This window comes from Echiichthys vipera, assembly GCF_963691815.1.
Source record: "Echiichthys vipera genome assembly, chromosome: 3".
NCBI classification, from domain to species: Eukaryota; Metazoa; Chordata; class Actinopteri; order Perciformes; family Trachinidae; genus Echiichthys; species Echiichthys vipera.
Genome location: NC_139828.1, coordinates 25,384,171 through 25,411,797, shown reverse-complemented (window position 1 = coordinate 25,411,797; position 27,627 = coordinate 25,384,171). Strand labels below are relative to the sequence as shown.

Here is a 27,627-nt window from a genome sequence, read left to right as displayed (position 1 = left end):
CAATTCAGACCAAGGCTGAACAATAAACCTGAAGCGAGGTGCTTCAGATTGAACGATAAAGTCAGTGACACACTGGACACTGGGTTCGCATCCATTTCTTCCTTTCTCTGTCTCTACACCTATTCTCTGCGCTCATTTTGCAATGTGGAACATTGCAATTAGGTGTTAATGGGCCTTTTTCGCAGCAGACATTTTGACTTTACAAAGCACATGTGCGACTAATAACATTAATGATAGGTCTGTCCTGTTCAAATGTCCCAGTAAGCCATGATAATGTTACAGTGAGCTAGCATGCACAATACAAGGGCTCTGAAACTAAAGCAGCCAAATGGAACTCAGCCAGCATTAACTTAAGTATTTATACCTACGCTTTTCCTACTGTGACATGTGATACCAAAGGCCTATGGTGCATTTGGTGAGGCTTTATCTGGTGAAAGGGATAGTTCAGATTATACTCCATAGTCAGTGTATTATCTACAGTAGATGGCAGTCTGCACACCTCCAGTTTGGGGAAGCAGGAAGGACAGGGATGGAAGCTGAGTAATGTACTGCTGTGGACCGTGGCAGCAGCTAGACATTTTTAGCCACCTAAAAAAAGCCCATCAAAAGAAAATCAATATCATTTTAAGTGTTATACTTTGAATATTTTCACCACTTTACTTTGCCATCAAAAAGCCCTGTTTAAGTTAACGCAGGGGGAACTAAAGATGATACATGTATCTATGCTCTCTTCAAAGCCACCAGACTCCACTGACAAAACAGTGATTTTCCCTCGCAGAACACGGGAGTTGCTGCTCTACCGCTGCCTCGATCTGTTAGTTTGTTTGTGTTGCTGTGTGACCTTGGTGTTACAGGAGTAAATTAACAATTAACAAACAAACTAACAGATTGAGGTAGCACTAGACCAGCAACTCCTGTGTTGTGTGTGTCATCATCTTCAGTTCCCCCTGCTTCAGTTCAATTGCTATTTGATGCGAAAGTAAAGTGACAAAAATATTCAAAATTTAGCGTGCACTTAAAATAAATGACACATAAAATGAACTTAGCTGCTGCCACTGTCCACACCAGTACATTTCTTAGCTTCTGTGTCTTTCCTCTGGCCTGCTTCTCCAAACTGGGAGCTTGCCAACCGCCATCTTTTTTAGGTAATACAACCCTATTAAATTCTGAACTATACCTTAAAACAATGGCATTGCTTCAGTAAATGTATAATTATGCCATCATGGCACTACCTGTACATAGAAAAAACACAAACGCTTGAATGTTACTGTGTAAAATACTTCACTACAACTATAACTGTGTTTTGGGAGACAGACAGAGATTGGCTAATCACAGGGTGCTGGAAACAAATGTGGTTTCACTTATAAAATTCTGATTGTATGTTATGATACGTTGCACTGTAAACTGAGCTGAGTAGCAGCTAGTAATAGGTAACACAAAAATAATGTATACACAGACAAAAATAATTAAGTATAGAAGGTAAAGTTCTTCCAAACAGGAGCACAGAGAGGGAGGAAACTTACACGTGTGTGTGTGCGGATGTGCATCTTCAGGCCATCGTTCTTGCTAAACGCTTTGTCACAGTAGGGACACTGGTATGGACGCTCACCTAGGGAACAAAAACCATGAGTGTTCATTAGACAACATCATTCACATGAAACTCATACTGGACTATACAGGTTTAAACAACAACTTAAACACAAAGACTTTCAGTCACACATATATTGCATATTTGCTCTTAAGTGCCAAGATTTTCATGAACAAATGATAGGTCATGTGTACTGTCAGACGCAGTATGAAGAGGCAGTTGAATCTCTTATATGACAGAAAGTATCAGTAAGTTCAGGGGTGCAGTGTAAGTCACTTGCAGCTCCAGCCTCTGGTGTTTAGAGGATGAGGCACTGAAGGACTACACTCATTGTTGGGGATAACATGTTAACTTGTTGTAATAACATGTTGCAATAACCGAGGCCGCCTGTCCGTTCTTGACTGCCTCCCTGTTGCTGTGGTTACTCATTTTAGTGCATTGATTTAGAACAGTGACCAGACTACGACTACTACAAACTACCTAGAAGGTATCCATTAACACGTTTTAATAGACACCCTGCAGCCAATCATAATCAAGTATTCGCCAAGGCTATATGACTATATTCTCCAACATGACCATCTTAAAGACAGACCTTCAGTCTGGTAGATGACAAGAATAAAAGTGCGGACATTTATGTATCTTGGCCCCACTGAAAAGTGCTGTGCCTCAGAGATGGTTTGTTTGTGTGTATAGCTCAAACACAGATTTGACCTGGCTACTGGTACACCAGATATCTTTGACTCAGAGCCATTCATTTCTGATGAACACTGACTTTCCACAGCAGAGCAAAAGCTTACATTGGCTACACTTCATGGCTCGCTATCGGAGCTACGAATGGCCAACAGTTTAGAAGCACATCAATGGCAATGTGGCTTATCCCAGTTGGATCAAAAGCCGTCCGACCTAACTCCTACAGATCCTATCTGAGCACACACCGATGATGACAAAGAGAAAGTGACAGGCTGTCAGTCAAACAGTCCACTGACACATGGATCTGTTTACTGTGTGCTGATCCACAGCCAGATAGGAGCACCAAGGCTGATTACTAATCTATAGAAGGGATATGAGGTAACCTAAAGAACCGCACTGAAATTAAAGTCTCAGACAGGAAAATACAGTAAAAAAAAATTCCGGGTTTAATAATTGCTTCATTTATTTCATAAATGTACCCTTCATCAGAAAGCTAGAGCAAACAAAATACATCTTGTGTGTTCAGAAAAGACAATCAAACTTAAAAAGCTCTATATTTTCTTAGGCCCCCTTCTTTTTGATAAAGGAAATGACTCTTTTGTGAATGTATAAATATGCCTTCAAGTGTAAACAGTACAATTTAATGAAGCACTGCTAAAAATAGATACCTACAGCTACACATTTGTGTTCATTCCTTCAGTACAGCAATCTAATTTCTTATCTGCTTCACAGTAATCTCCCTTTAGTGACTAATTGTTGAACAGGGAAGCAAGTACTTTTATTGATGGGGGAGATGTTTTGCCCATTTAAGAAATAAGGTTAATTAGCTGTGTTTCCTTGGGATTCAAAATGCAAAGATGCTTATTAAATCAGAAAATCCATCAAGGGATCATATGAGAAGGGTGATATTATCTCCCACTGCTATAAACATAACTGTGGTGAAGGAATATCTTCTGTTCTATCTTCTGTTTTGTAGTAAGTGAAGAAGGTTTCATTGAGACACAGCAAATATTTAAAGGTCCCATATCATACTCATTTTCAGGTTCATACTATTTTTGGTTTCTACTAGAACATGTTTACATGCTTTAAAAAAAGACACATTCTTTTTCACATCCTGTCTGTCTGAATATACCTGCATTCACCCTCTGTCTGAAACGCTCTTCAAGACTCCCTTTGGTCAGCGTTTCCTGGTCTTCCGTATCTGTGCTCTTGGCATCTCTGCACCCGCATTGCAGCCGGGCAATGACTGTAGTGGAACTTTCTACAGATATACAGTAAAGTTGTGACATCACAACCGTAGAGAAGTCCTGACGACTCATTTAAAGACCACATTTCTGAATACAGGCTTTGTGTATTTCTCTGTGGATTTTGATAGTTTCACAGTATTTATATAGCATCAACACAAGCAAAATAAATAATAAAACAAGGAAATCTCACTTTTTACAATATAGGAACTTTTTTCTGACTAGATGAGACTAGCTAGATTAACTCATCCGTGTACTATTTGGACTTTATACATTTTGATTGTTCCAACTTTCAATTGTCGACAGACTGCAATGGTTAATTTGATTCATTCATAGCCCACATATGCTGTGTCTTTCAACAGAGAAGCTACGACAGGTGTCACGTAGCAGACATCGGGGTCTAAACCCACCATAAACCCCCCACAAGAGGAACAAAAGGAGGAACGCTGTGACACAAACTAATAAAATGTGTAACCTCACGTTGGTGTGGAAAAGGTTAATGTGACATATGTGGACTGATTACACATACTGAAACATGTGCAGAGGGCAGCACGGCATTCTGTCCCCTTCTGTGCTATTTTAGCCTCTAGGAGGCCTTTTGTTGACAAACAGGAAAATCTGAATCCCAGATGTGTTTTGAGAAAGAGGAGAGCAAATCCTATGTCTTATGTAGCATGTGTGGTATCAGGTTAAGGCCCAGCGTTAGCCTTGGGGAGTCCTGGGGAAGGCATTAGTGTGCTAATTGCACCGGAGCACAGTGTGCCAGTGTACTTCTGTGGCTTGGATCACATCCCTCCCAGGAGCTGGCTATTGTCAGTTAATACACGGCATACTCATCGACCACACCCTGCTAACACTGAGGCTCACCATAAGTGCACAGCAATTCACCTACTTAACCTAAACAATCTCCGGTTAAGAACTGGCATCTCATCTGCAAAATGCAAACAGAGAAAATGATGGTATTAGATATTCTAAAAGAGGGCATTCATAAACATGACCACTTATAGATCACATATCCGACTCAGTCATGGTTCAACATGCTCTGAATGAAACAACTCAAGAGCAACTCAATCCTTTAGCGAAACAGGAAATAAACAAATGCCACTCGGAAACCTAAGTAGTAACATTCTTGTAACATTGGTGTCTGTTATTCGTGCGATAGGCTCGGTGTCTGAGTGTTACTGTAACCAGAAACCTTCCACTTATTCTCCAGATTGAGCCAGATTGTTTGGGGATTATGAGGGGTGGCTGCAGCACTGATCCTGGGCTTTATGTGTGTGGAGATGGTAACTGATTTAGCATGTGCTGAAACAGTACACCATCTCTTTGACCCTGGGTGTCTCCCCCGGCCCCTGCTGTGGCCCTCACACTCCTTGTCTGCTAATCGATCCGTTTGGCACCCCTTGTGTGTTGTATATGTGTGCGTATGGCCGCGTGTCTGGTTAGCAGATGGTTGGCTTTGTCGTTTTTGCCTGCCGCACAGTGTTCGTGTTATGGAGAACGCTTTGTAGCTTCGGGGCTCCGGTCTGAAAAACATTAGTGCTGTCCGTCAGAAATTAATTCCTGGCTTCCTCCAGTTCAGCAAGACAGTGGCCCTCTACTGTCCTTCTCTCTGCCCTGTGTCACATGCCGACAGAGGTCACAGAGGTAATGTGATATATCAGTGTGTTGGAGATGATAAGAGATTGCTTTTGATGAGCCGCAGGAACGCCCAACAACTTTTACACTTGACCTTTCCATTATAGCCAGGGTCTCGGTAGATTTCTCCACTTCCTCAAACAATTCCCTTAAACTTGCCCATGTGAAGATATCAGACAGACTTGCCTTACCACACATGGAGCACATCCTTACTCCCCACACGCGTCTCAAAACACAATCCTCAACCCAAATTAAGCATCTGCATGGCACCCCTAAAGAGTTCAAACTGCGATAGCCAGGCACTATTCATCACAGGGAGAGACAATAATTCAGTCAATGGTTAAGATTGTAACCATGACCACAGTCAAGACAAACAAAATCTTGCTTAAATAGGTTTAGTGATTCCAGAGTTCTGCCAGATGTCCAACTGAGGGCAGTTCTGTCGTGAGACCACTTACAGCTGCAATGTGTAGCTTTTTAACAACATCAAAATATAGCTGTGTATAATTAGTGTAACAAATGACACCACATTCAAGACGATACGTATCCTTTGTCCAGTGCCAGTGGGATGGCTAGTGCGTGTATTTTCCAAGAACAAGTTGATTTATGTTCAGTTATTTTGTTTTCTATTATCCAATAGTATAAAAAGAAAAATATTTTGATTGTATTGTATACTGTTTTTAATATTAATACACATATATAATATCATATATCGCAGAAAGAACCGTGGCCTCAGAGCAATCTCTATTAGAGCAGTTCAATATAAAACAAATAAGTGGAAATGCACTTAAAATATTTTATAGAATGTTTTCTGGCATGGACATGTGTATAATTATACAAAAGTTTCATAGTTTAGATGGGAATGAATGACTTACCGATGGTAAAATACTTTAGGTTGTACACAACTGTAACACAAGCTTCAAGTTCTGTGAGGCAGATCTACTTTACTTGTCATCTGTAGTCCAACAGTTAGACCAACCACTCCTTACTCTCAATGTCTGAGGAAAACCAGACACCATGCTTTGGCTTGTATGTATATTGTCGACTATGCATAACCTGATAATAACAGAATATAAGGTTTGAGAATAAGTGGTCTGGTCCAGTGTGAACTCGGGTTTGTTGCTTTTTCTCCAGCCCCTTTCACATATCAACTGGATGTGAAAACGCAAATGTCCAAATCAGTTGGACTGGAAAATAAATTAACTTTACCCTGCCAGCTCCCTAAGAGCAAAAATAGAGTAAACTCTGATTGAGGCCAAAGTGTGAGAATTCACAGTGAGTGAAAAGGCGTGGTGGTGACATTTTTATCATGTTTATTTTTAAATCACTTTCACGAAACCAGAAGAAAACAAACATTCGAGGGTGAAGAAGAAGGGTGATTCACACAGAGATGGCAACAAAAATGTGTAACCGGACGGTCGACGTGGAAATCGTCAAGCAAATTCAAGGAATGGCAAGAGCTTCCGTTGTTAGTCACCAAATTACAAACCGGCTAAATGACCACGGCGTAATCCATGTCATGTTCTGCTTCCAGCATGCCCTACCCAGGTGCCCCCCTTTGTCCAGATCAAACTGAGTATTTCCAGTAGGTAAGGACTCACCTGACAGCGACTATCTCATGCTCCATGTGTGAAACTCTGGACAATGTCCACACCTTATTCACCTGACATTGTTTGGTACAATAAAGGGCACAGATTTCTACTTTTCAAGTTGCATGATACCTGCTGTGGCTCTGAACGGAGCTTTCTAAAGCCTGAAATTTAACTCAGGAAGTGCAAAATGAAATTGCCCTTTAATGTCATTATGTGCACATTGTTCATAATAATATTATCTTCAAGTTTTTGTTTGTAGTAAAATGAGACAATCCCAGTGAAAAGTGGGTCCGTATTTGAACCCATTAGTGTTTATTTGACATATGATGGCTTTAATGTACACCATTTCAGACAGCTGTGGAGAGGTGACACATTGTAGTGGTGGTTGCTTTTCCTTTTGTTCTGTCTCATGTTTTTGCTTGTTAAATTTACAGAAGAAAAATCTTTTATTTGTTTGGTTATGATGATGATGTTATGAGTATCCAAGTGTTCCCCTTTTGATCACTAAACATGTGCAAACACAATGGAGACCTCGGTCTGTCTGAGCATGTGGAAAAAGTCTAAATATTGGAGCTTGATTCATTATACAACATAAACACTGGATCAGCATTTTTAAGGGTTAAAATGCTGCACCAATTTGTTGTAACACAGTTCATGGCTTTAAACTGATCACTGTGCCCACACATGACAAGTCCTATGATGTCAGTATGACACCGAGGCACTGGCTCCTGTCAACATTTCCCTTGGCACAAATAATTTTCATGACCCCACTATGGTTATTTGCTGCATTATGGCACACATGGTGGGAAAATCTACTCTCACTGAGCTGTGATGTGGAGAAGGACACATAACAGGGCCAAAACGAATCGTTTAGAATATGATAGAAACATCCATCATGACTCCTGAGTTCCACAACGTCTTCAACATCCTGGTCCAACTTTTTGACAGCTCACATTTTATGGGTTGTCGGTGATCTCATAAAGGCTGCTTTCTGAGAAGACGCCTGCCTCTGTGGCACTACAACTAATTTGTTTGAGCTCAACATGATGTTCTAACCAAATTCAATTGAAGCTAAATCCAAGCCAAATATACAGTACATGTCTCGTCAGCTACTTAACACTCTCAAAATGCTGTTTTAAAAATTCACTTTAATCTATTTCTCACTTTACCCGTTTCTCCCATAATGCTCTCTAGTGTTTGATGGTAAAATGATACGGGGAGGAAATCTCTAAGGAATCCGTACAAAGTCCTCTGTGTTTAGCAGGTAAATAATCAATGCTGACTTGTTCCTGTGAAGCAGGAAGACAAACAAGATCCTGTCTGCCGTCCAGAGAAGCTGAGGTCTTTACCTCAGCTGGTTGCCTTCTTTAAGAGATTACTGACAGAAACTAGCTGTCTTTAAAGTTTTACTTAGATTAACAGGGTTGTTTTATAATTTACGCATTCATCACACAATCTACATTTCCACGGATGGGATACATGAGCTGTGTGTGCCCACACTCTCCCCTGTTAGAGAACAAGATGAGTCTTGTCGGGATTGCCGCTCAGGGAACGACTCACACTTTTTCACCAAAGCTTATTTTTTCCTCTCACACAAAAAAAGCAACAAACAAAACAAAAAACTCAGTCTATAGAATGAGGGGACAGATTTACAGCCAGTCAGGGTCAAGGGTCATCCGGCTGGATGCTTTCTTGGAGTGATCTTTTCTCTCTTTACCCCTTTCTTTCTTTGAGGTGTCCCCTTGGCTCCCACCCCTCCCCCAGCATTCCTCTCTTTTGTTTATTCTATATAAATACAATCAGACTGGGCCGCGGCCACACTGGAATACATTCTCTCTCTGTTAGTTTGTCCTTCACACATATGCATGTACGAAAACACACACATAAGCTGCCCATGCACACACGGATACAAAGGAAGCTGTTGACAAAGTGTGGTAGGACCACCACTCAATTATACACACTGATTTTGACACACTCGTCTTGTCAACACCTGACAGGAGGGTTGAGAGGCTACATATATGATTTAAATGTGCGAATGAAGCTGACTGAAGGATGATTTAAACACCCACTTTATTAGGTAGTTGATATGTAAATTACAGTAGGGGTTGACATGGATTCAATAGGAACATGAAAGGATCAAGACACATGAGCAGGATTGGTATGTTTCGAAAACTGACATTTTTGAGAAATGTACTGAGCTGACGTGCCTTTTAGCAGTCGAGTCTGAAGCCCGAAAGCAAGCTTGTGATGTTTTCAATCACCCAAAAAAACATCAGGACAATGAGAAGATAACATGAGAGAGAGAAAGAGATGAAGTTCAATAGGAGCGGGCAGTTAGACAGAGAGAGAGAAGAAGAGAGTGAAAGAAAGAAAGAGTGAGTGACGGAGTTTAGAGGCCAAGAAGTGTGTGTGTGTGTGGCCGTGCCAGGTCTCTGCACCAGTCTGTTGGTAAGGAAACGCACAGGAATGTGTAGCTTTCAGTTTAAGGCAGTTTAATGAACATCCAGGGCTCTGCTTTTTGTGGCAGAGCAATGACTGGAACAAGCAGCGCTGCATCATGTTGGAATCTTCTAATATAAAAATGTGTAATATGTCACGTTGTTAGTTGACCTGTGCGGTGAGTATGGTGTAAAGGCGGTAAGAGCGGAGCATTATATAAAATGCAAATGACAAGGTGTTGATATTTAGTATCCTACCAGACATCTAATATGTTTGATATCTTTGATGTGTTTACGATTCTATAGAGTCTAAAAGTGGCTTTTATAGCCCTGTGCATGCATGTCATGATGATACGCCACATCTTTCACTCTAGTATGTGATGTTAATGGCAGCTGATGGAAGCAAAGCATTGACCTGTGGAGGGCCACTGACCTGTATGGCTGCGGATGTGGACCCTTAGCGTGCCATTGCTGGCAAACTTCTGTCCACAGTATGGGCAAATCTTCTCCTTTTCCCCCGTGTGTGTCTGGCAGAGAGATGTTAAAACATGTGGTTAAAGTTAAGAAAAACATGTAACATTCATCCTCACATCCTTCCTACATTACAGAGTAAAATGTGATCTACTGTGATAGCTGGAATTCAATGTCGGGACATTATATGTATCAGATACTCATCAAGCTATATATTAAAACAACCATTCATGCAAACATAATCTGATTCGGGTATTTTTTTGGTTCTGGTAAAAGCAAATACAGAATCTCGGATCTACTGTAGCTTTCTCCTACAATGCAACACTAACTGGTGGTAGGTAGTGAATGGAGATGCACATGTTCACATGACAGTGGATCCACTGAGCTGCCCTGGAGCCAGGATCAAAGAACACAGACGATGCAGATTTGCCAGGGTCCAAAGCCCGGGGGACTAAAGGCCAGGGTGCACGTATGCATTCATCTCCTCATCCTCCTCCTCCTCCTCCCTCTTCTTCCTCTCCCTTCACCTCCCAGCAGTGCACAGTGTTGAGCTCTGCAGGCTCTTGCGAGCTGCACATGCAAACAGGGATGAAGAGCACGTGGAAAGCATCTACCTTTTCCTCCACCCCTTCCCCCTCACCCCTCTCCTTCACTCTCTCCTTGCTGAAAAGTACGCTCTGAATTCCTCCTGGCCTGCTGTAGATTGCCGAGAATAATCGTGAGTATGAAAGGCTCAAACTCAGAGCGACAGTTTCAACAGCAGTACAACAATACAGGAACACCTCCTCACCGGGCCCCCATCCTTTCCTCCATCACCCCACTGTGTCCCTCTGACACCTTGGGTGTTTCGTTACAAAGGCTCCTTCCACAAACGGACACACACACACACACACACACACACACACACACACACACACACACACACACACACACACACACACACACACACACACACACACACACTTGCATGCACATTAACAAACACATGCATACCCACTCACATGCTCACTCACACATAAGCATGCACCAACAAATCCACAAGTATACAAGCACATGTGTCCCAGATGGAGCAGTGTTGCATTATTTAGTTAGTTGTTTGGACAACAGAGAAAACATCACTGCTATTCTACCTTCACAGGCAGACAGCCAGGCGAACGCTCGCAGTTTCCCTCGGGAACGTCACGTTCCAAATCATAAGTGTGGAATTTATTGGGAGTTGTAGGTAATTATTAAAAGTTTTTTTTTTAATATAATGGATTTGTGTGTCTGTATTTACACAAAAACCAACCCTGTAATTTCCATTAGTGGCTGAATTCTTCCAGAAAAGCACTGACAGAGGTGAGACTATCTTGTACAACGTACAAAACATACAATACATGCACACACATGCTGACACACATGCCCTCTCGTATAACACAAATCCAGGCTCACTGAGCAGAAAGCATTGAGTGTAACACAAGAACGCTCCATGAATAACTCAGGCCTGTTCTGCCAGAAATGGACCGCACCTCTGCTCATTTACACTAGCAACTGCTGCACATAGTTTTACATTTATTCTTTCCTGTCTTGAGTAGGAAAATACCTTGATAATTGATCAATTGTTACAGTCATTTTTCTCTCAGCATCAAAACTGTTAAAACACTAGCTGGCTACAGATTTATAAAATTGACGATTATCTGCTTCTCTCCATTATATATAGGGCTGTGTATCATTTTGAAATGGGGTACCTATACCAAACCAGTACACTTACTATAATTATTCCATTCAATACCTTATTTCCCCTTTCAAATTGATTCGGTAACCATCATGTAAAAGGAAGCATCTCAGAACGTCGATCTGCCAACTCCATCATATCACCAGGCTCGACTTCAACACATCAAAAACTGTATGAGTAGTAGCTGACAAACACGTCGCACTACATCAAATAACACTTGCAGTGATAGGCTGCAAGCAAAATAATCCATTAGTAATTTTTTTTCTAGAGCTGCGAAGAACCAAGTTAGAATTGATTAATCCAAATAAATGACAGATTATTTTATAATGAAACGAATAGTTAGTCAAAAGCATTTACAGTCTGTTAGAATAATGGCAGAGTGCTCATACTGTGATTCTAAGAAACATGGATCAGATGTTTGGCTTTAATGAAAAACTTACTTAACTTTTACTCCACTTTTGATTTTCATCATATGTGTAAAATCAGACAGACATGGTGCAAAGAGCTACGGCTTGATTTGATACTGACAAAAGGTGGCTGTGAGATCTTTATGGGATTATTTGGGGGCCAAAGTTTGCTCAGACAAACAGTTGCCAAGTATCAAGGTGTACATTAAATAAGACCTCAACAACAGAATGGCCGAAAGCAGGGTTACTTTGCGCATGTAAACATGGCCAGCAAGTTGTCATCTCCTTGGCAACCTGGCTTTGATCAAGGCCAGATCTCCCAGCAGCCTCCAGACCCTGTAAGCTGGGAGACAGTTCAACATGCCTGTCTTCAGCCCTACTGTTCTGAGACTACCTCCAAGACATTTTCTTTTGCCTTGTGCCAAGAAGCTGTTTGGTTTCAATCTTGATCCATAACCACACCGGACATTGTCAGATTTAGGGCTCATAATCTGCAGCGAGATCTGTTTGGGGCTTTGAAACCCTGCGGAGCTAATGGACTAACTGCCATTTCTAATCAACATAGGAATTGATTTCCAAGCCTTCATGTGCAGCATCGGTCAAGATGGATGTCCCCGCCAGGTTTGACTGTCCAAGATATTAGAACAGTTAGCTGCTTCACTTTCATGAGATGAGGAGTCAGACTGGATGTGAAACAATGGAAACATTTTGCTAAAGTAGATGGTAGGGCTGTCACTTTCATCCCTTTTAAATTGAGTGGGATAGCAGAAGATTGATGAGGGAAAATCAGATAAAAGTATATTTTTAGTTACGTGTTAGATAATTGCATCAATCAACTTCATTTTGCAAGGTTACGTAAGCTGTTTTCTAAGTATTATATTTATACACAAACAGAGCTTGAACTCAATTTCGGGACCAAGCGACAGCCCTGGCAGACATGTAATCACTCTGTATGATTGAGGTCGTCTGGCTCCAGCTCAATTCATTCACCTTCTTGTGGCTCTTGAGGACTGAAGGAGTCACAAAGGCCTTCTCGCACAGGTCGCACTTATACTTCTTATGGCCGTCATGCACCACCTGGATGTGGACGTTGAGCGTGTCCTTCCTCTTGAAGGTGGCGTCGCACTGGTCACACTTGAATGTCCTCTCACCTGTAGCAAGGATAGAGGAACATTTGTGAGAGCCATTTCCAGTTGATCTATTGTTGTGTCAGTCATCATGCACAGCAAGAGGGGACCCAATTTCACTGGGGCGATTGTGTGGGCAGAAAAATACAAAGACGGGTGTTTCATTGCGCCAGACAACACCGAACAATGGTCTTTAGAAAAAGTCTGGTTCTGGGTTTTTCTTTAACAGAAGTCGTCCTTTATTGTGCATGTGTAGCTGAACACATCCCAGGGGAAACAGTAAAACAAACTGCTCTGCCATATGTTTCATCTGAGCGTAGAAGGATTCTGTCTTATTTTTTTTCACAGTGCAAAAATACATGCCTTATTGTATTAATCATTCCACTGACAAGCACTAAAACACCAGACAGTACTCAGACAGTAACGATGGGGCGCAATCTCAGCTGTTCACGAGTGCAGCCTGATGTTTCCCTTCACGCCTCTGCTCTCTGTCTCCATACAACAACCTCTATTGTTGAAGAGTAGTTGTTTCCATTATATGGAGATCATTCAATTCCCACAGAGTTGTTTGGTGAGTGTGTGTGTGTGCGTGTGTGTGCGTGTGTGTGTGTGTGTGTGTGTGTGTGTGTGTGTGTGTGTGTGTGTGTGTGTGTGTGTGTGTGTGTGTGTGTTTGTGTGTGTGTGTGTGTGTGTGTGTGTGTGTGTGTGTGTATGTGTGTGTGTGTGTGTGTGTGTGTGTGTGTGTGTTTCGAGGGAGCAAGTGGTTACAAGCTTGTGCTCATTCTTCTGTTACCAAGGCCGGTGATGGTCAGCTCAATAAACTGGAACAGTGAAAGCCGAGGTCCATTGTGTTTTTAATCAAATCGAAACATTCACTTGATGATAATTAATGTCAACGACACCCTCGCATAAAGATTTCATTATTACTTGGAACAGGGCTTCAGTCGGGTATTAAACCAAACGGGCGCCTACACAGACATGCACAGATAGTGTTTTATACATTCACATACACACAGGATTGTTCAGGAGGTCTTTAAACCCTTAAAAACCCACAACTGACATTTGACTCTACATACATGTGCAGTTTATGTTTCATTGAGTAAAAACCACATATACTAACAGATTTGTTCTTAAAGAAGTTTTCTGGAAAGGGACGATTTTTAAAATACAGCCCTGCTCCTGCACTTCTCCTCTCTGTCCTAAGCCCCCTCACTAGACGAGGTTGATCGACGACACGAGAGCCTGAGAGGCGACCGTGTGTTCAAAACAACAATGGAGGTTAGCTTAGATGCTGCACTACCATCAGAACTGGATATTTTTTCTTCATTGAAAGAAGAGAACAACACTATAGCCTTTTCACGATGGAACTGATGGACTTTGATGAGAGTCTGATAGACAGATAGTTTATCCAATCAGCTGCCAGGTACTTTTTGAGTGCAAACCCTTTTCCAAACAGTTTCCAGTGATAGCTTCTCAGACGGTTCTGTGTGACAAACCATTTGACAAGTCGGGTTATTAGCTCGCTACATAAACATGCATTTGCTGCAGTCGTAAGCCTTTGGCTACAGAATAACAATAAGCATAAAAACATAATCAAATAAAATAAAGCTAACATCAAATAAATCAAACAAAATCTAAGTGTGACAGAGTGCAACAGACATTGTGGTTAAACGTAGGTATATAAAATATACAACAATACGCACTGTGCAGTTTAGCAGCATATTGAAATAAGATAAGTACAAACTAAATAAGTGAGAAGGAGCGATAATTGAAACAGTGTTAAAAATGTAGCAGCATTTCCTTAAAAATGTAGCAGCATTTCCTACAGAACTAAGTTACAGTAAAGTACAGTGAAGTGTAGCAGCAGTAAGTTACAGTACCACTAATAAAGTGATGTAGTGGTGATGTGTATGAGTGTAGCAGCCTTTCTTACTGAAGTAAGTTACAGTAAAGTACAGTAAAGTAAAGTAAAGTGTAGCAGCATTAGCAATCAGCATTAGCAGAGAGCTAAACTAAAACGCCTCACAGATATTGACGCATGTTTTATTACATTTATTGTCAGACTTTCTCTCTTTGATAAGTTGGTCTTAATTTTTGGGTTGCTATGCAGTTGTAGACAGTTGTTGCCAATGCTGGAATGGCAACTTCTGCAGGATTTTCCGCCATTGATTCAAGTTTTCACCATCTGAAGGCACGTGCACATGCATCTGCATTTGTAGCCAACAGCCAATAGGAACACCCAGTCTCTGTCTAGTCTAGTCTTCTCTCAGTCCACTTGAATTACAATATGTTGAAAGGTTATTGTGTAATTTTATGCCAAAAGAAGAACTGCTTAACCCAGCTTTGAGTGTACGAGTGATTTAAGAGAACTTGTCCCACTCACCAGTTTTCTTGTATTTAGAATTTTTTAAGAACAAAACCCTAGAGCAAAACAGACCTTCAGTACAAGTCATGTAAAGGTGGTCCGCCTTTCTCTCAACAGGGGGAAAAAAAACTATAGTTAACCTTAACTACCTTAAAACCTAAAATAAATGTAATCAAAAATCTTGGCTTGCCAGTTCACTTACTGGTGTGACAATTTAGTTTTTACATTCTATGATAACTGAATAACTAAGTCTAAATCGTTTTCAAGGATCACCCTCCATTCAACAGTGTAACATCAACTTCTGTCTGATGGCAGCTGTATTAATATTTTATAACTGACTTTTCGGGTCCCCAATACAACTACTGACACTGTTATGGAGGACTCGAAACTCTGTGTGAAGACTAAAAGCCTTTGTTTTACTTCTGATTGATATTTTTGTTAACTTACACAGACGGAGCGGAACAGGGAGCTTTATACATTTGTGGGCATGGACTATGCTAATAATCAAGCAATGAAACAAACAATTAACGTCCACTTTTTTCCAGATACAAAGATGAATCTGACTTTCAACATTTGTTATATCAAACGCCACAGAAAAAAGTAGGAGATATTTAGGATAGTAATATGAAAATGCTCCTGCATGATGCTCATTGGGTTTGAAAAAGAAATGTGATTGAAATGTGACCAGAAAATGCTGTGACATCTGTGCTTCATTTCTTGGCGCCCTAATATTAACTCAAAGACTGACACATTTATTCAATGGCATGTCTATTCCCTCACCTACAGTGAAATCACACGCTCCATCCTCCCGCCCCACATACTGTCTAGAACTTGATACATAATACAAGTCCTGGTATTATATGACCTGCCTCCTGAGACAGCGGCAGGAAATGCCTTGAGCTTTACAATCTCTTTGTTATCTGGCTCAGTTCGCGGACCAGCGCTGCATCCTGCCAAGGCTCGACTGTCTGGAGAAGAAAGTTTCTGCTGGCCAACAGCAGCCAGGGACGACAACCTGAGTGCTTTCTAATGTCTCCTTGGTGAGATGTTTGATAGAGTTATGATGATATTAAATATCCACAGAGTTAAGAATGAGTTGAGGGCCAGTGGAAATACAGCACTATCACATAAATACTGGACACTCTGTTGTTGTTAAAGGTCCCATTTTGTTAAAAAGCGATGAGATTTTTTTTCTCATAAAGCAGGTCGAGGTATCAAAACGCTCAATCCACAGAGAAATGCACACAGCCTAACTATACTATATATATTGTAAGTAGAAGGTCCTGTTACAGTCATTCTCCTACTGCAATGACAATGCAGAGACACCGAGAGCAGATGGACACAGAGACGCCGACCAATCAGAGCAGACTGGGCTTTTTCGGGAGGGGGTCTTAAAAAGATAGGCGCTAAAACAGTGTTTCAGCCAGGTATATTCAGACAGACAATATGAGAAAAATAATGTGTTTTTGAACATTAAAGTTATAATCCGTAAGATTTTCATCTAGTTTATTGTCTGTTCAGTTTTGCATAGAGTTATTTGCTAGACAAACAGTGCTGATTGATCATATGATCCACTAATGAAAGCACTTGTACTTGCCTCTTGGCCGAGAAATACCATCTGAGTGTCTATGGCGACATTCCCTCGCTATAATTAAATACGACGCAAGGTTAGTGATGCTTTTTTACGTCAGTCAGCAGCAGTTGGTCTGCCTGTGGAGATCATCAATGCTAATTACGCTGCGTTTACTTGTACTTGGAAATCTGGAACTTCCAACTTCTGATGAGTAAAAGTGCAATGAAAGGGAACATTCAAGTCTGAATTCCAAGTCAGGTTTGCTCTGATGTGTCTGAGTGGTGCAGGAACATTTCATTACTGCTGCCTGACAATAAGGGATCAACAGACATATGGAGCATATGAAAGCATCACGCCGCATCAGACAGGTGAGAACTGACAGTCTAATGACGTCATATAGTCGACACTATTCAGTTTCCCAAGGAATTCTGGGAGATGAGGTCCCACAGGCGCCCCTGCAGTTACATTTTACCGCCAAAGTGTCCACTAGAAACAATGTTCTAGTAGAAGAAACCCAAAAGTAGAAGCTGAAAAGGGGCATTAAATTGTCCCTTTCTTCTAAGAGATATATTAAGATGGTCATTATTCTAGATTGTTGAATCAACAGGAGGCTAAAATAATTTAGTCCAAGGTAATTTTTCCTTAAAAACTACTTTATATTTCAAAAGGCGTATTTAGTTATCATACATTTTGTATAAAATATCATAATTACTTGATTTGTTTTGGTATTTCAAACATGAAATTTAAGTGCTGCTAATGTAAGACATACATCTTTGAAATGCTACTCATGGATGTATATATGTATGTATGTATGTATTGAACTTGGGCAGGGTCACAACAACATACAGGAGCTAACACTCATACTTACTGTTGTGGATGAGTAAGTGACGCTGCAGAGAGAAGGGGGTGCGGAACAGAGCTTTGCACTCCTCACACTGGAAGGGTCTTTCCTCAGAGTGTGTCTGCAGAGAGAGCAGAGCAGCATCAGCATGTTTGTACTGTGTAAGAAGAGCCGCCTCCTGTCTCAGTGTGGATGTTGATGAAGCTTCTTAAACTGATGTGAGAGGATCATGCGGAAGGCTCTGTAGCCAATGCGGTTTGTTGGCTTGATGAGGACAAGCAGCCTGAGGGGCTTTAAGTTCAAAGTGCTTCTGTTTTTCTTCCCCCCCCCTCACCCTCTCCATGCCCGACCTATCTATCTGAGTGACACCTCAATCCCAAAAGTAAACATGGGGGACCTCAGGGGTGGAGCAGGCCAGAGACCCCACAGATAACAGCCACAAACGAGTCCCTGATTGATTACAGCCTTGCTAATAATTCTAGCTTTGAAGTGACTCTGCCTTTCAATCAATATCTCTTCTCAGCAAACACCAATCTTCTAGATATATTAGTATTAAAAAAGTAATCAACACTTTTGTGTGAGCCTAAATACAGTAACAATGAACTCAACGCAGTGGATTGTCATGCGTCATCCTGCCACATCTGCTCACCTTCTTGTGATTCTTGTAGACGTTGCGGTGGGCAAACTCTTTCCCACACAGTTTACATTTGTACGGTTTGTCCTCACTGTGGATGATTTTATGAGCCGTCACCTGGTCCAGGCGCTTGAAAGAACGACTGCAGATCTCACAGGTATACGGCCGCTTCTCTAATCATTGGAAGATTTAGACAGATGCATTGTGGAAAACAGAGGTGACAATTTAAAATCAAGTCCCGGACATCCACCAGATGACATAGAGACAGACTAAAAACTGTTCATCTGAACAAAGTGCCCACATCGCCATCACACAGACCTGGATTGAAATGGGTAAATTATCTCTTTATGGAGGAATGTATTTAATACACCATTTTCTTACCTGAGTGTGTGATCATATGACGTTTTAGCTGATTTGTAGAAATGAACTTCTTGTCACATGCGTGGCAGTCAAGTATTTCATGTACCTACAACAAAAGAGTAAAAGAGAGGGCGTTTAAGTTTGGGTCTTGCGGTTAATTTTTTTTAGAGCTGAGGGGTAAAGAGCACGGAAAAGTTGAAGGACCACGGTCTGCGACGGTCAGAGACTACATCTTGTTCGTTTTCATTAGACTGATGTCTACTGACAGAAAAGCAATTAAAGTGATGAAAAGTTCCAATCCTTTTTCTGCTTCAGAGCATAGCTCCAATAATTGCACATTCAATAGTTCCCCGGCATGAGGCTACAAAAGCATATGCAGCTTGTCACAGCTGCTACAGCAAAAGCTTGTTCAGCTAAATGATAATAATGGCTGATTTAAGCTGCTTTGGAGCTAACGTGTCATTATGGAAAGTTCGATTGCTCCTCTGCAAGAATAATACCAAATGGTCCAATGCTTTCCATAGAAGCTATAACAATATGTGACATATTTATTATAACACTTTGTGTTTAAGTAGGACTTGATTCTTCTGAACAGCTTTAATAAATGTTACTGGAAAATCATAATTTGTCAAAATCTAATGTTATGCTGACCTAAATGTATTTTTTTTTTAAAGACAATCTGCCTTTCAGATCGCCAATTTTAAACAGTGGTTCAGACAATAGTGCATAATTGGAAATGTTTTCTGCTATCATGAGCCACATAACAGCAGAACTGGCACATAGACATATAAGGAGGCCACAAAGGAATATTACATATGCCTATTTTAAAATATCCCAGAGGTCTGAAACTGGAGACTACTGACTCATAGACAGGTGAAGTAGGTTAGATGACGCACTGCAGAACTATGTCACAACTTCCAGGTGACTTTAAATGTTGAACAGTTTCGAATTGGCTTGATAATGAATAAAGTGACAGAGTGGATTAATGCCTGTTGATTAATCTGGATGATAGACGATGACAAGAGAAAATGAACATGCACTATACCAGCAGGAACAATTAATGAGGAATGTTACTTAATCAATGACAACCAATGAGATCATTTGTTTGTTGAGACAACTTGCATAATAATCCAATGCCCAACATCATCAAAAGTGCTGTCCTGACCTGAACAAGAAAACAACAAGTGACTAAGCCACAAAGAAAATAATCATTTCCCAATATCTAAGTGCAAAAAATGGCCTCAAATGGCCATCAAAGGCCGGCTCCATAAGCGAGTCAATCCCCATAGACCCTAATGTTAAAATGACCAAATTTACAGCCTGGTACAAAACCATTTTGCTCTCTGTAGCTAATTTCCCTGACAACTGTACGGAAGCGGTGGGTCGCTGAGGGGGGATTTTATATAACTATAGACGTCTAAACAGCTAATGTAAAAGATTTCATGAACTGACACTGGCAAAACACAGTACCAACACAAATATCTATTTGTAGAAAAACCTTTTTGAACAGTAACAGTGCCGTTCAGATCTGTAATCCATTAATAATTGGGAGAATCCTGACGCCAAGGTTAAAACCTTATTGTCTGCCAGCAGGGCCTCTTAAATTTCACAAGACCTGTGGGATGAGCTAGTGAAACAGAAACCACCACGATACGCTTTGTCACCCTGAATATATTTGTAACAACTTGATCATAAAGACAGCCTCGCATGAAGAGGAAATAACCAGACAAAGTGAACTCAGAAGCTCAGGAAGCAGAGAGGAAAGCTAGATTAAGAGGTTAGACTGGGTTATAGAAGACGTGGAGTGTGATGGATTCAGCTGCACAGCGAGAAACGGCATAAAAGAGACATCACTGTAAAAATGGATCAGGCAAAGGTGCGTAAGCTGAGTAAATCCTCTCACATCCGATGCAAAGTATCTGGTTGGGATAATTTGAGCGGTACAGTTGATGTTGCACAGCCTCACCTTTCTGTGTTCTTGTAGATTCAGAGAGGAGGAGCATTTTCTATTGCATATGGTGCATGTGAGTTTCCGACGTGCACTCCCTATAAAGGTAAGGAAAATCTGCATGAAAAAAATTACCCAAATTTAACCTACACGACTGATAATAAAAGAGGGCAAACATTGCAACCATTTCAAGACAGTCATCACACAGCAACAGGGAAAAAAAGTTTTACTGGACAGTGAACTCTCCTCATCATCCCACCATTTTGGGACCCTCCCCTTATCCCCATCTGAATCTCATGACCCACATCTGACAAGTCTGATCCACTTCCCCCTCGCCCACACACACACACACACACACACATACCCGTTGTCCTGACCACATTGGTAAAACATAAAGGGCCGGATCTCAACTCCATCAGCCTCTGAGATGAATGTCTAAATCTCGGGTTGATACTAGATTCAAGTGTAAGGCTGCGCAGATCCCCGCTGCCCTACATCCCATCATAAATAGCTATGGAAGTCCAATTATCTAAAGGAGTAAGCCGCCCCAGAACACACAGGTCAGCAATTATGTAGCGCAAGTAATTAGAGATGTGTCTCAACATTGCGTAGATTTTAACTGAATGAGGTCAAGTACTGTTACTGCAGTTCCTTGAGTGCTGAGGCTGCTAATGAACAATTAACTTTATTACATGACGTTGTGACTAAAAGAAAATGTGCTATGCATGTGAAATATGTGTGCGCAAGAGACAGAAGAACAGAAAAAACACAGAGAGACATACATGGAGAGTCAGAGATGCCAACCTGTGTGAACATTTCCTTTATGCTTCTTCAGCGCATCCTTGCTCTTGAATCTTTTGCCACAGCTCTCTGCTTTACAGATGAACCGGGCATCTCCTTTACAGGCTTCTTTATGCTGTTCAAAACTGTACACACAGGATACAGAGAGAGAAGGAAGAAGTTTATGTAACTGTGCATCTTAGGAAATAATGGCATGTGTCCATTGTACATTGTACGGGTGATAAATTCCCCTTGAGCACTGTATGTTACCTGGATATTGAGCTGAATGTGCTGTGGCAGAGGGAGCACTGGTGTGCTTTAGAGTCACCTGATGGGTCCGGTGACTCAGAACAATGCAAAACACTGGGGAAGTATTCAAAATAAAAACAAATTAGGCATCAAATGGGAAATGAAACACACCAGGGTGATGGCTAAACTTAAATTAAAAAAATTAACTTACATTTTCAAGTAGGATACAGGATTAATTCCATTTTGATTATTCTGACTTAAGTTATCATCAGATTGTCAGGTTTTACCCTACATTTTAAACCAATTGTAGAGCTGGGCGAAATGGAGAAAATCACATATCCCAAGGTTTTTTAACAAACACCAACAGACGGTAATGTGACAAAATTGTCGGGTTGACTTGGTGCATTCATTAAATGGTTAATGCAAATAATAGAAACAAAACTAATATAGCCTGGTGAATTCATAAAATGTCAATCTGCATCGCAAATCCCTTTTCTGCAATGTAGCCTTTAAAACCAAAAGCTTAAGCCATATTACAAAGACCATATCTATTCTCATATATAGATATAATATACAGGTATATTACCCAGCCCTAACAAATCAAAGTAATTAAAGAAACCGTTCAAGATTTGGGAAAATAAATGTATTTGATTTCTTGCTGAGAGTCTGTACATTAAAGATAAGCTACAGCTAGTAGCCAGTTAGCTTAGTTTAGCTAACCAATGGTTTACCTGGTATAACTTTAATCTGAAAACAAAATGCTAAAACTACAATTTGTGGGTTTTATGGGGGATTATGAGCTGGTGTCATGGTGACACGATGAATCCAGGAAGGATTCAACAAAAGATATTACGTGTTAATTAGAGCGCTTTAGAAATGCTGGTAAGCAGATTTTGTTACCTTTGGATAGAACCACGTTGGCTGTTTCCCCCTATTTCCAGTCCTCGTGCTAAGCTAAGATAAGCTAACTGGCTGTCACTTCCTATTTAACAGATGTGACAGTCATATCTAACTTATCATTTAACCCTGGGTAAGAAAGCACATGAGGATAAAATATGAAACTATGCCTTTTTATTTTTCATTGTATCTTGTTTTTCATGGAACCAGCAACATTCTCCTTCTAAATGAATTTCTATTTTGTATTAAAAGCATAAATAACACTGAATTTCTTTACTAAGAAATAATCTAAAATCTTAATTGATTTGATTAGTTTTTCAGCTTTAATGACCTGCAGAGTCCTTGTTAGAATAGTTCAAAAAAACTACATTACAACCAGTTTAGTGATGGACAGGGAACCCACTGGCGCTGCAGAGCCTGTTTGATGGGGAACTTCTTGCCACAGTTCTTGCATTTGAACTCCTTTTCCTCGGTGCTGGGCCTCTGGTGCAGACTCTGGAGGTGGGCGGCCAGGATCTCCTCACTGGGAAAGCTGCTCTCACACAGCAAGCAGGGGTGATCCTCCTTCTTTATTACTAGTTCTGTAGAGATGTGGCACACATACAATGGAAAGAGGAGAAGCAAATATATGGCCACTTCTATCAGTTTTTCTTCTAAATGTATTTGATAAATAAATTATCAGTGGTCAGGATTACAAATAAGGCAACATAATTCCACTGTACCCATTTCAACAAGATGTTTAGCTTCTTTACTGTTTTCGTCGTCATCTTTGATGACCTCCTCCTCCTCTTCCTCCTCCTCTTCCTCCATATCACTGTCCAGGTAACCTATCAGGAGCTCTGTGTCTGTGTCAATGTCATCCACAGCCAGGTAAAATATGTTCTCTCCATCCTGAGAGATAACAACATAGTTACAATCTAGTAATCACACAATAATAACGATGACGTGGAGCACTGGCAGAACTGTACCTGGCAAATTTCAAAAGAATGTAGCTAATGGGAAAAGCATTCTTGCTAGAATACAGTTATAACCGTTTATGGTAATGTACACTGAGTAACTGTGGAGACTGGCTGGAGGTTGAACTCATTAAACCCAGACAACCGTCTGTTAAGCTCGATTGAGGTCACAGGTCAAAAGCTCAAACCCTTAAAAATGTTGTCATTAACTTCCTTGTCCTTAAAGGTCATGCTAATAAAATCAAACCGTCATTTTGTTTTAACTATGGGATTCTAAATATACATAAATAGTGATTAAGAAGAGGAAAGCTACACAATAAATGTCACTGTTGATGGAACACAGAGCTTTAACACACACACTGACCTTTAAAAGACCGATCACTTTGTGCAATGGTGTATTAACGGCAGGAACTTGGCCCTAAGACCCAAAATGTTCATCCCCTCTTCATTCCCCTCCTTACTTTTCTTCCATCATGAGGGAACAATCTGTTTTATCTTTTGAACAGAAGTGCAAGAGTTGAAACTTCCCAGATCCAGTATATTGGGGTTGTGTCACTTTTCCACGCTTTAGCTGCCATGTCCACTCTCTCATAACGGATTATTGTATAGTAATAAATTATCAAATATTTATGTTTAATATGTGATCGTCTGGGATGCCTTACAGAACAAATGCAATAAAACGCTTCCATTTTTGACCTGCACTACTGAAAAAGCCCCTTTACAGGTCTTGCTTGATGAAACTGTTTTTCCACTCCGAATGGACTAATGCACCGTGGATCTCACAGGACGCGCTGGTGCAGAGCTTAAGGCAATGACGATGTTTCCATCATCAACCATGGCCGGGATAACCACTACTGCTGCGTTACACGTGTTGTGGAAGTCCTAGATATGTTGGGAAACTGAACACTGCCGAAAATCAAGTGCTAAGCATCTGGATGACTGCTGCTTACAGCGCTACTTGGGGTACAGATTTTGCTATGATTTTATTGTAATAAATGCATCAAAAGTATTCCAAAATAATGACAACATGATGCAGATTCGTAAAAAGTCTCACTGCGTGCATCTGTCTGCAAGACAACAAGCAAACAACTTGTTTTATGAATGGAGTTCAGAACGATTACGACATTACAAATATTAGGTACTATCATAGTTTCTCTTTTTCTGATTTAACAACATCTGGAGAATCTAAATGCTGATGTGGTTTCGGGACACAGTGTCACGTCAATTTCTCACTCGAGTTCAGATATTTCAACTTTTGTTTTACGCAAATGCCGCAAATTTGCCGTGTGCAAGTCATTTACGTCGCCCAGCACAAATGCTTGTCTTTGTACGTAATCACGCCACACTTTAAAATGCAACACGACCGGTGTGAACACACCATTAGACTATAAATATGTCAAAATTTAACTAAATTCCAATCATTTTTACCTGTATAGGAAAAACAAATATCTTACTGAAGGGTTTCATTAAAGCCACACAGAAAAAAAACAAAGAAAAAAACATTACCCAGTCCTGAAAGATTTGTACCACCTGTAAAAAGTATCATTGTCTTTCTGGTCTGTCTTCATTCATGCTCCACTAAGAGGAAATATACCTGTATGGCTGCCAAGTTCTTCTGTTCTTGTGAAGGCGCCTGATGGACAAACCGCAGCCAGTTGGCATGGCGTGGGTTACTAGCATCCAGAATATACAGCACATCTCCTTTACTGCCACGCACCTGGAAAAAAACCAATAACGGCATGAGCTGTCAGAAGTGAACAACTGATTCTTCTTCTTCTCTTGTTGGTTTTATGGTTTGTCTTCTGCACATCAAAGTGTGTTGGCCTTACATATGAACACCTAATCATGTGCTCAGGCTGGTACCTCACAATGTGGCAGCTACAGATAACTACATCACAGCCTTTATTTCAGTGGTTACCATCAATGGCTTCCCCACATCATGAGAAGATGAAAGTCACATTAAATCAGCCAGTATGTTTAATTGATCTGCAATTTAATTAAACGTTCTCTCTATCACAGAACAACTGAGAACATATTTGGAGAGACCTGCAAGTCCTATGGTGAAAGATGTGTTTTGTGCTTAACTTGCAATACGAGCTGCAAGGAAATAATGTACTCCGCTCTAGTGTTATCATGCTGGATGCACCTCTTAACTAAAAACAACATACATCCACCTGTTAGTGACTTCTGAATGTGTAGAGTGGTGTGAAAAACATTAGGATGTATGTGCATTCACCTCCCACATAAGCCTGGTGTCCGAGCTTTCATCCAGCTCACTAGGCAGCTTTTTCTCCCCTGCAAAAGGGCCAAACTTTTCTCCCTTTTAAAACAAGCACAGGGATCATACGTCAGACGGGATGCCATTGTAAGAGAAACTAGCATCCAAAATGAATCATATTAAAACTTCACACACTCCAGTGGACTGTGGGTAAATGCTGGACGCCTACTGTTTTATGTGACATGCGAGTACATCCTTCAGTAGTGGACATTTTTCATTTTAGCTTTCCAGAAGTGCCACAGATCCAGGGGGTGTGGTCGAAATGTGTGTTGCATTCAGGGTCACCCTCAACCTGCTTTACCGCAGCCTCGGATTCAAATAACAATAGCCTGTTGAGTGTGAACGCATCCCTACTGACACTTTTCACAGCTCCGCACGTACCTCTCTCTCTCTAGCTATCTCTCTATCTGACAGCGGTGGGGAAACGGTTCGCAGTTTTGTGAAATGACGTAAATATGTAGTATGTGTGCACGTCCAGCCGCGCGCCTCTTCATCGCTGACATGAATACATTATGTAGTGAACGAGAGAAGCAACTGGAGTCACTGTAGCTACGTGGCACTTCACGTCAGAGCAGCCTTGGTCGAGCCTGAGACTTTGACAGAGACTTCAAGGATTAAGGCGAACACAAACACTACCTACAACGCGTTGAATTTTGGTTTTAAGTCACACAAAAACGCTTCCCGCGTGTAAACTCGGTTACAAAGTTGCGCAGTCAGGAAAAAACAAACCTTTTTCACTCGCCTCGCCGTGTAAAGACCGATTCCATCCTGGACCTTTGACGATTTCAGAGAAAATCTGTCTGGCACATACATACCCAACATTGTCATTACTCGGAAACGTTTCCTTCAATGACAATCTGTTGGCTTTTAGATATGTCAGCGGGCGTGAATAGGCATTGTCAGTTTGAATTTCGAGCAGATAGTTTCTTCGTGGAGAGGTCCAGGTTGAACTTCTGTTGCTCCTGCTGCAGGAAAGAAAAGCGGCGCTCTGATTGGTCCAAAGTTTGTAACCAGAAGCTACCTTTGCTGTCGTGCAACGCTCCAGCCTGTGGTTCATTCAGCCTGCACCAGGACCAGAGCACTGTAGAGACAGGATTAGCCTGCATTAGTTGTACAAGTAATATGTGTCGTTGTCCTTACATGCTGTATAAACAAACGCTGCATCTTAGTTACTTTGTAACTAACTAATACTGTAAAGTAGCTCCTATAGATTATAGGGAAGCCCCAACATGATACAGCTGTGTTATTGGATATGATGTTGAGGGTGAAAATCATTCAGTTAAATCAGTGCATTCAGTAAGCGTATTATTATTGTTGTTGTTGTTGTTATTATTCAACATAATTTACTAATTTGTTTAAAATATGTTAAAAATATCTATGAATTTGACATTGTTTTGGCAATTGACCAACCACCTAAAAACTCTAATGTAGGCTAAATCACAGTAATGTGAACCGGTGAGTATATGGGAAAGTCCTTCCCATTGTCATACATCATATAGGCTATGAGAAAGTTTTTAACATTTGTAATGCAGGAGCTCTCACGTACAGAAGCCCTAAAGGGTCATACATACATACATACATTTTATTTCTCGTGATAACAAGATAATTCTGATCCCTTTTCCCGTGATAAGATATTTTTCCTCCGTTTTCTTGTGATAACGAGATCATTCATTTGAGAGATAATGAATGAAACGTGATAACCTGAGATTTCCATCACACCTGACATGTCATGCCTGGTAAATACTTCTCATATCTTGAAGAACACTATGACAACACTGATTTCAGTAATCTGTTTGTTTATGTGCACATTGTAAAACTCCTCCCTGTACTGGTATTG

General features: G+C 40.8%; 1 protein-coding gene across 1 annotated transcript in view; it reads right to left on the bottom strand.

Moving 5' to 3' along the window:
- prdm5 (PR domain containing 5) overlaps window positions 1-26,618 on the bottom strand; it is a gene marked incomplete at its 5' end in the record, with an annotated part of 34,378 nt that extends 7,760 nt beyond the window's left edge. Inside the window, 14 exons of the mRNA XM_083911243.1 lie at window positions 1,524-1,609; window positions 9,624-9,717; window positions 12,773-12,933; window positions 17,716-17,809; window positions 18,338-18,495; window positions 18,704-18,788; window positions 20,649-20,728; window positions 21,435-21,556; window positions 21,681-21,773; window positions 22,960-23,137; window positions 23,279-23,447; window positions 25,107-25,229; window positions 25,749-25,832; window positions 26,520-26,618. Of these exons, the coding sequence (XP_083767369.1) occupies window positions 1,524-1,609; window positions 9,624-9,717; window positions 12,773-12,933; window positions 17,716-17,809; window positions 18,338-18,495; window positions 18,704-18,788; window positions 20,649-20,728; window positions 21,435-21,556; window positions 21,681-21,773; window positions 22,960-23,137; window positions 23,279-23,447; window positions 25,107-25,229; window positions 25,749-25,832; window positions 26,520-26,618 (1,626 nt within the window). The remainder of the gene's footprint in view (window positions 1-1,523; window positions 1,610-9,623; window positions 9,718-12,772; window positions 12,934-17,715; window positions 17,810-18,337; window positions 18,496-18,703; window positions 18,789-20,648; window positions 20,729-21,434; window positions 21,557-21,680; window positions 21,774-22,959; window positions 23,138-23,278; window positions 23,448-25,106; window positions 25,230-25,748; window positions 25,833-26,519) is intronic.
- Window positions 26,619-27,627: the final 1,009 nt, after the last annotated feature.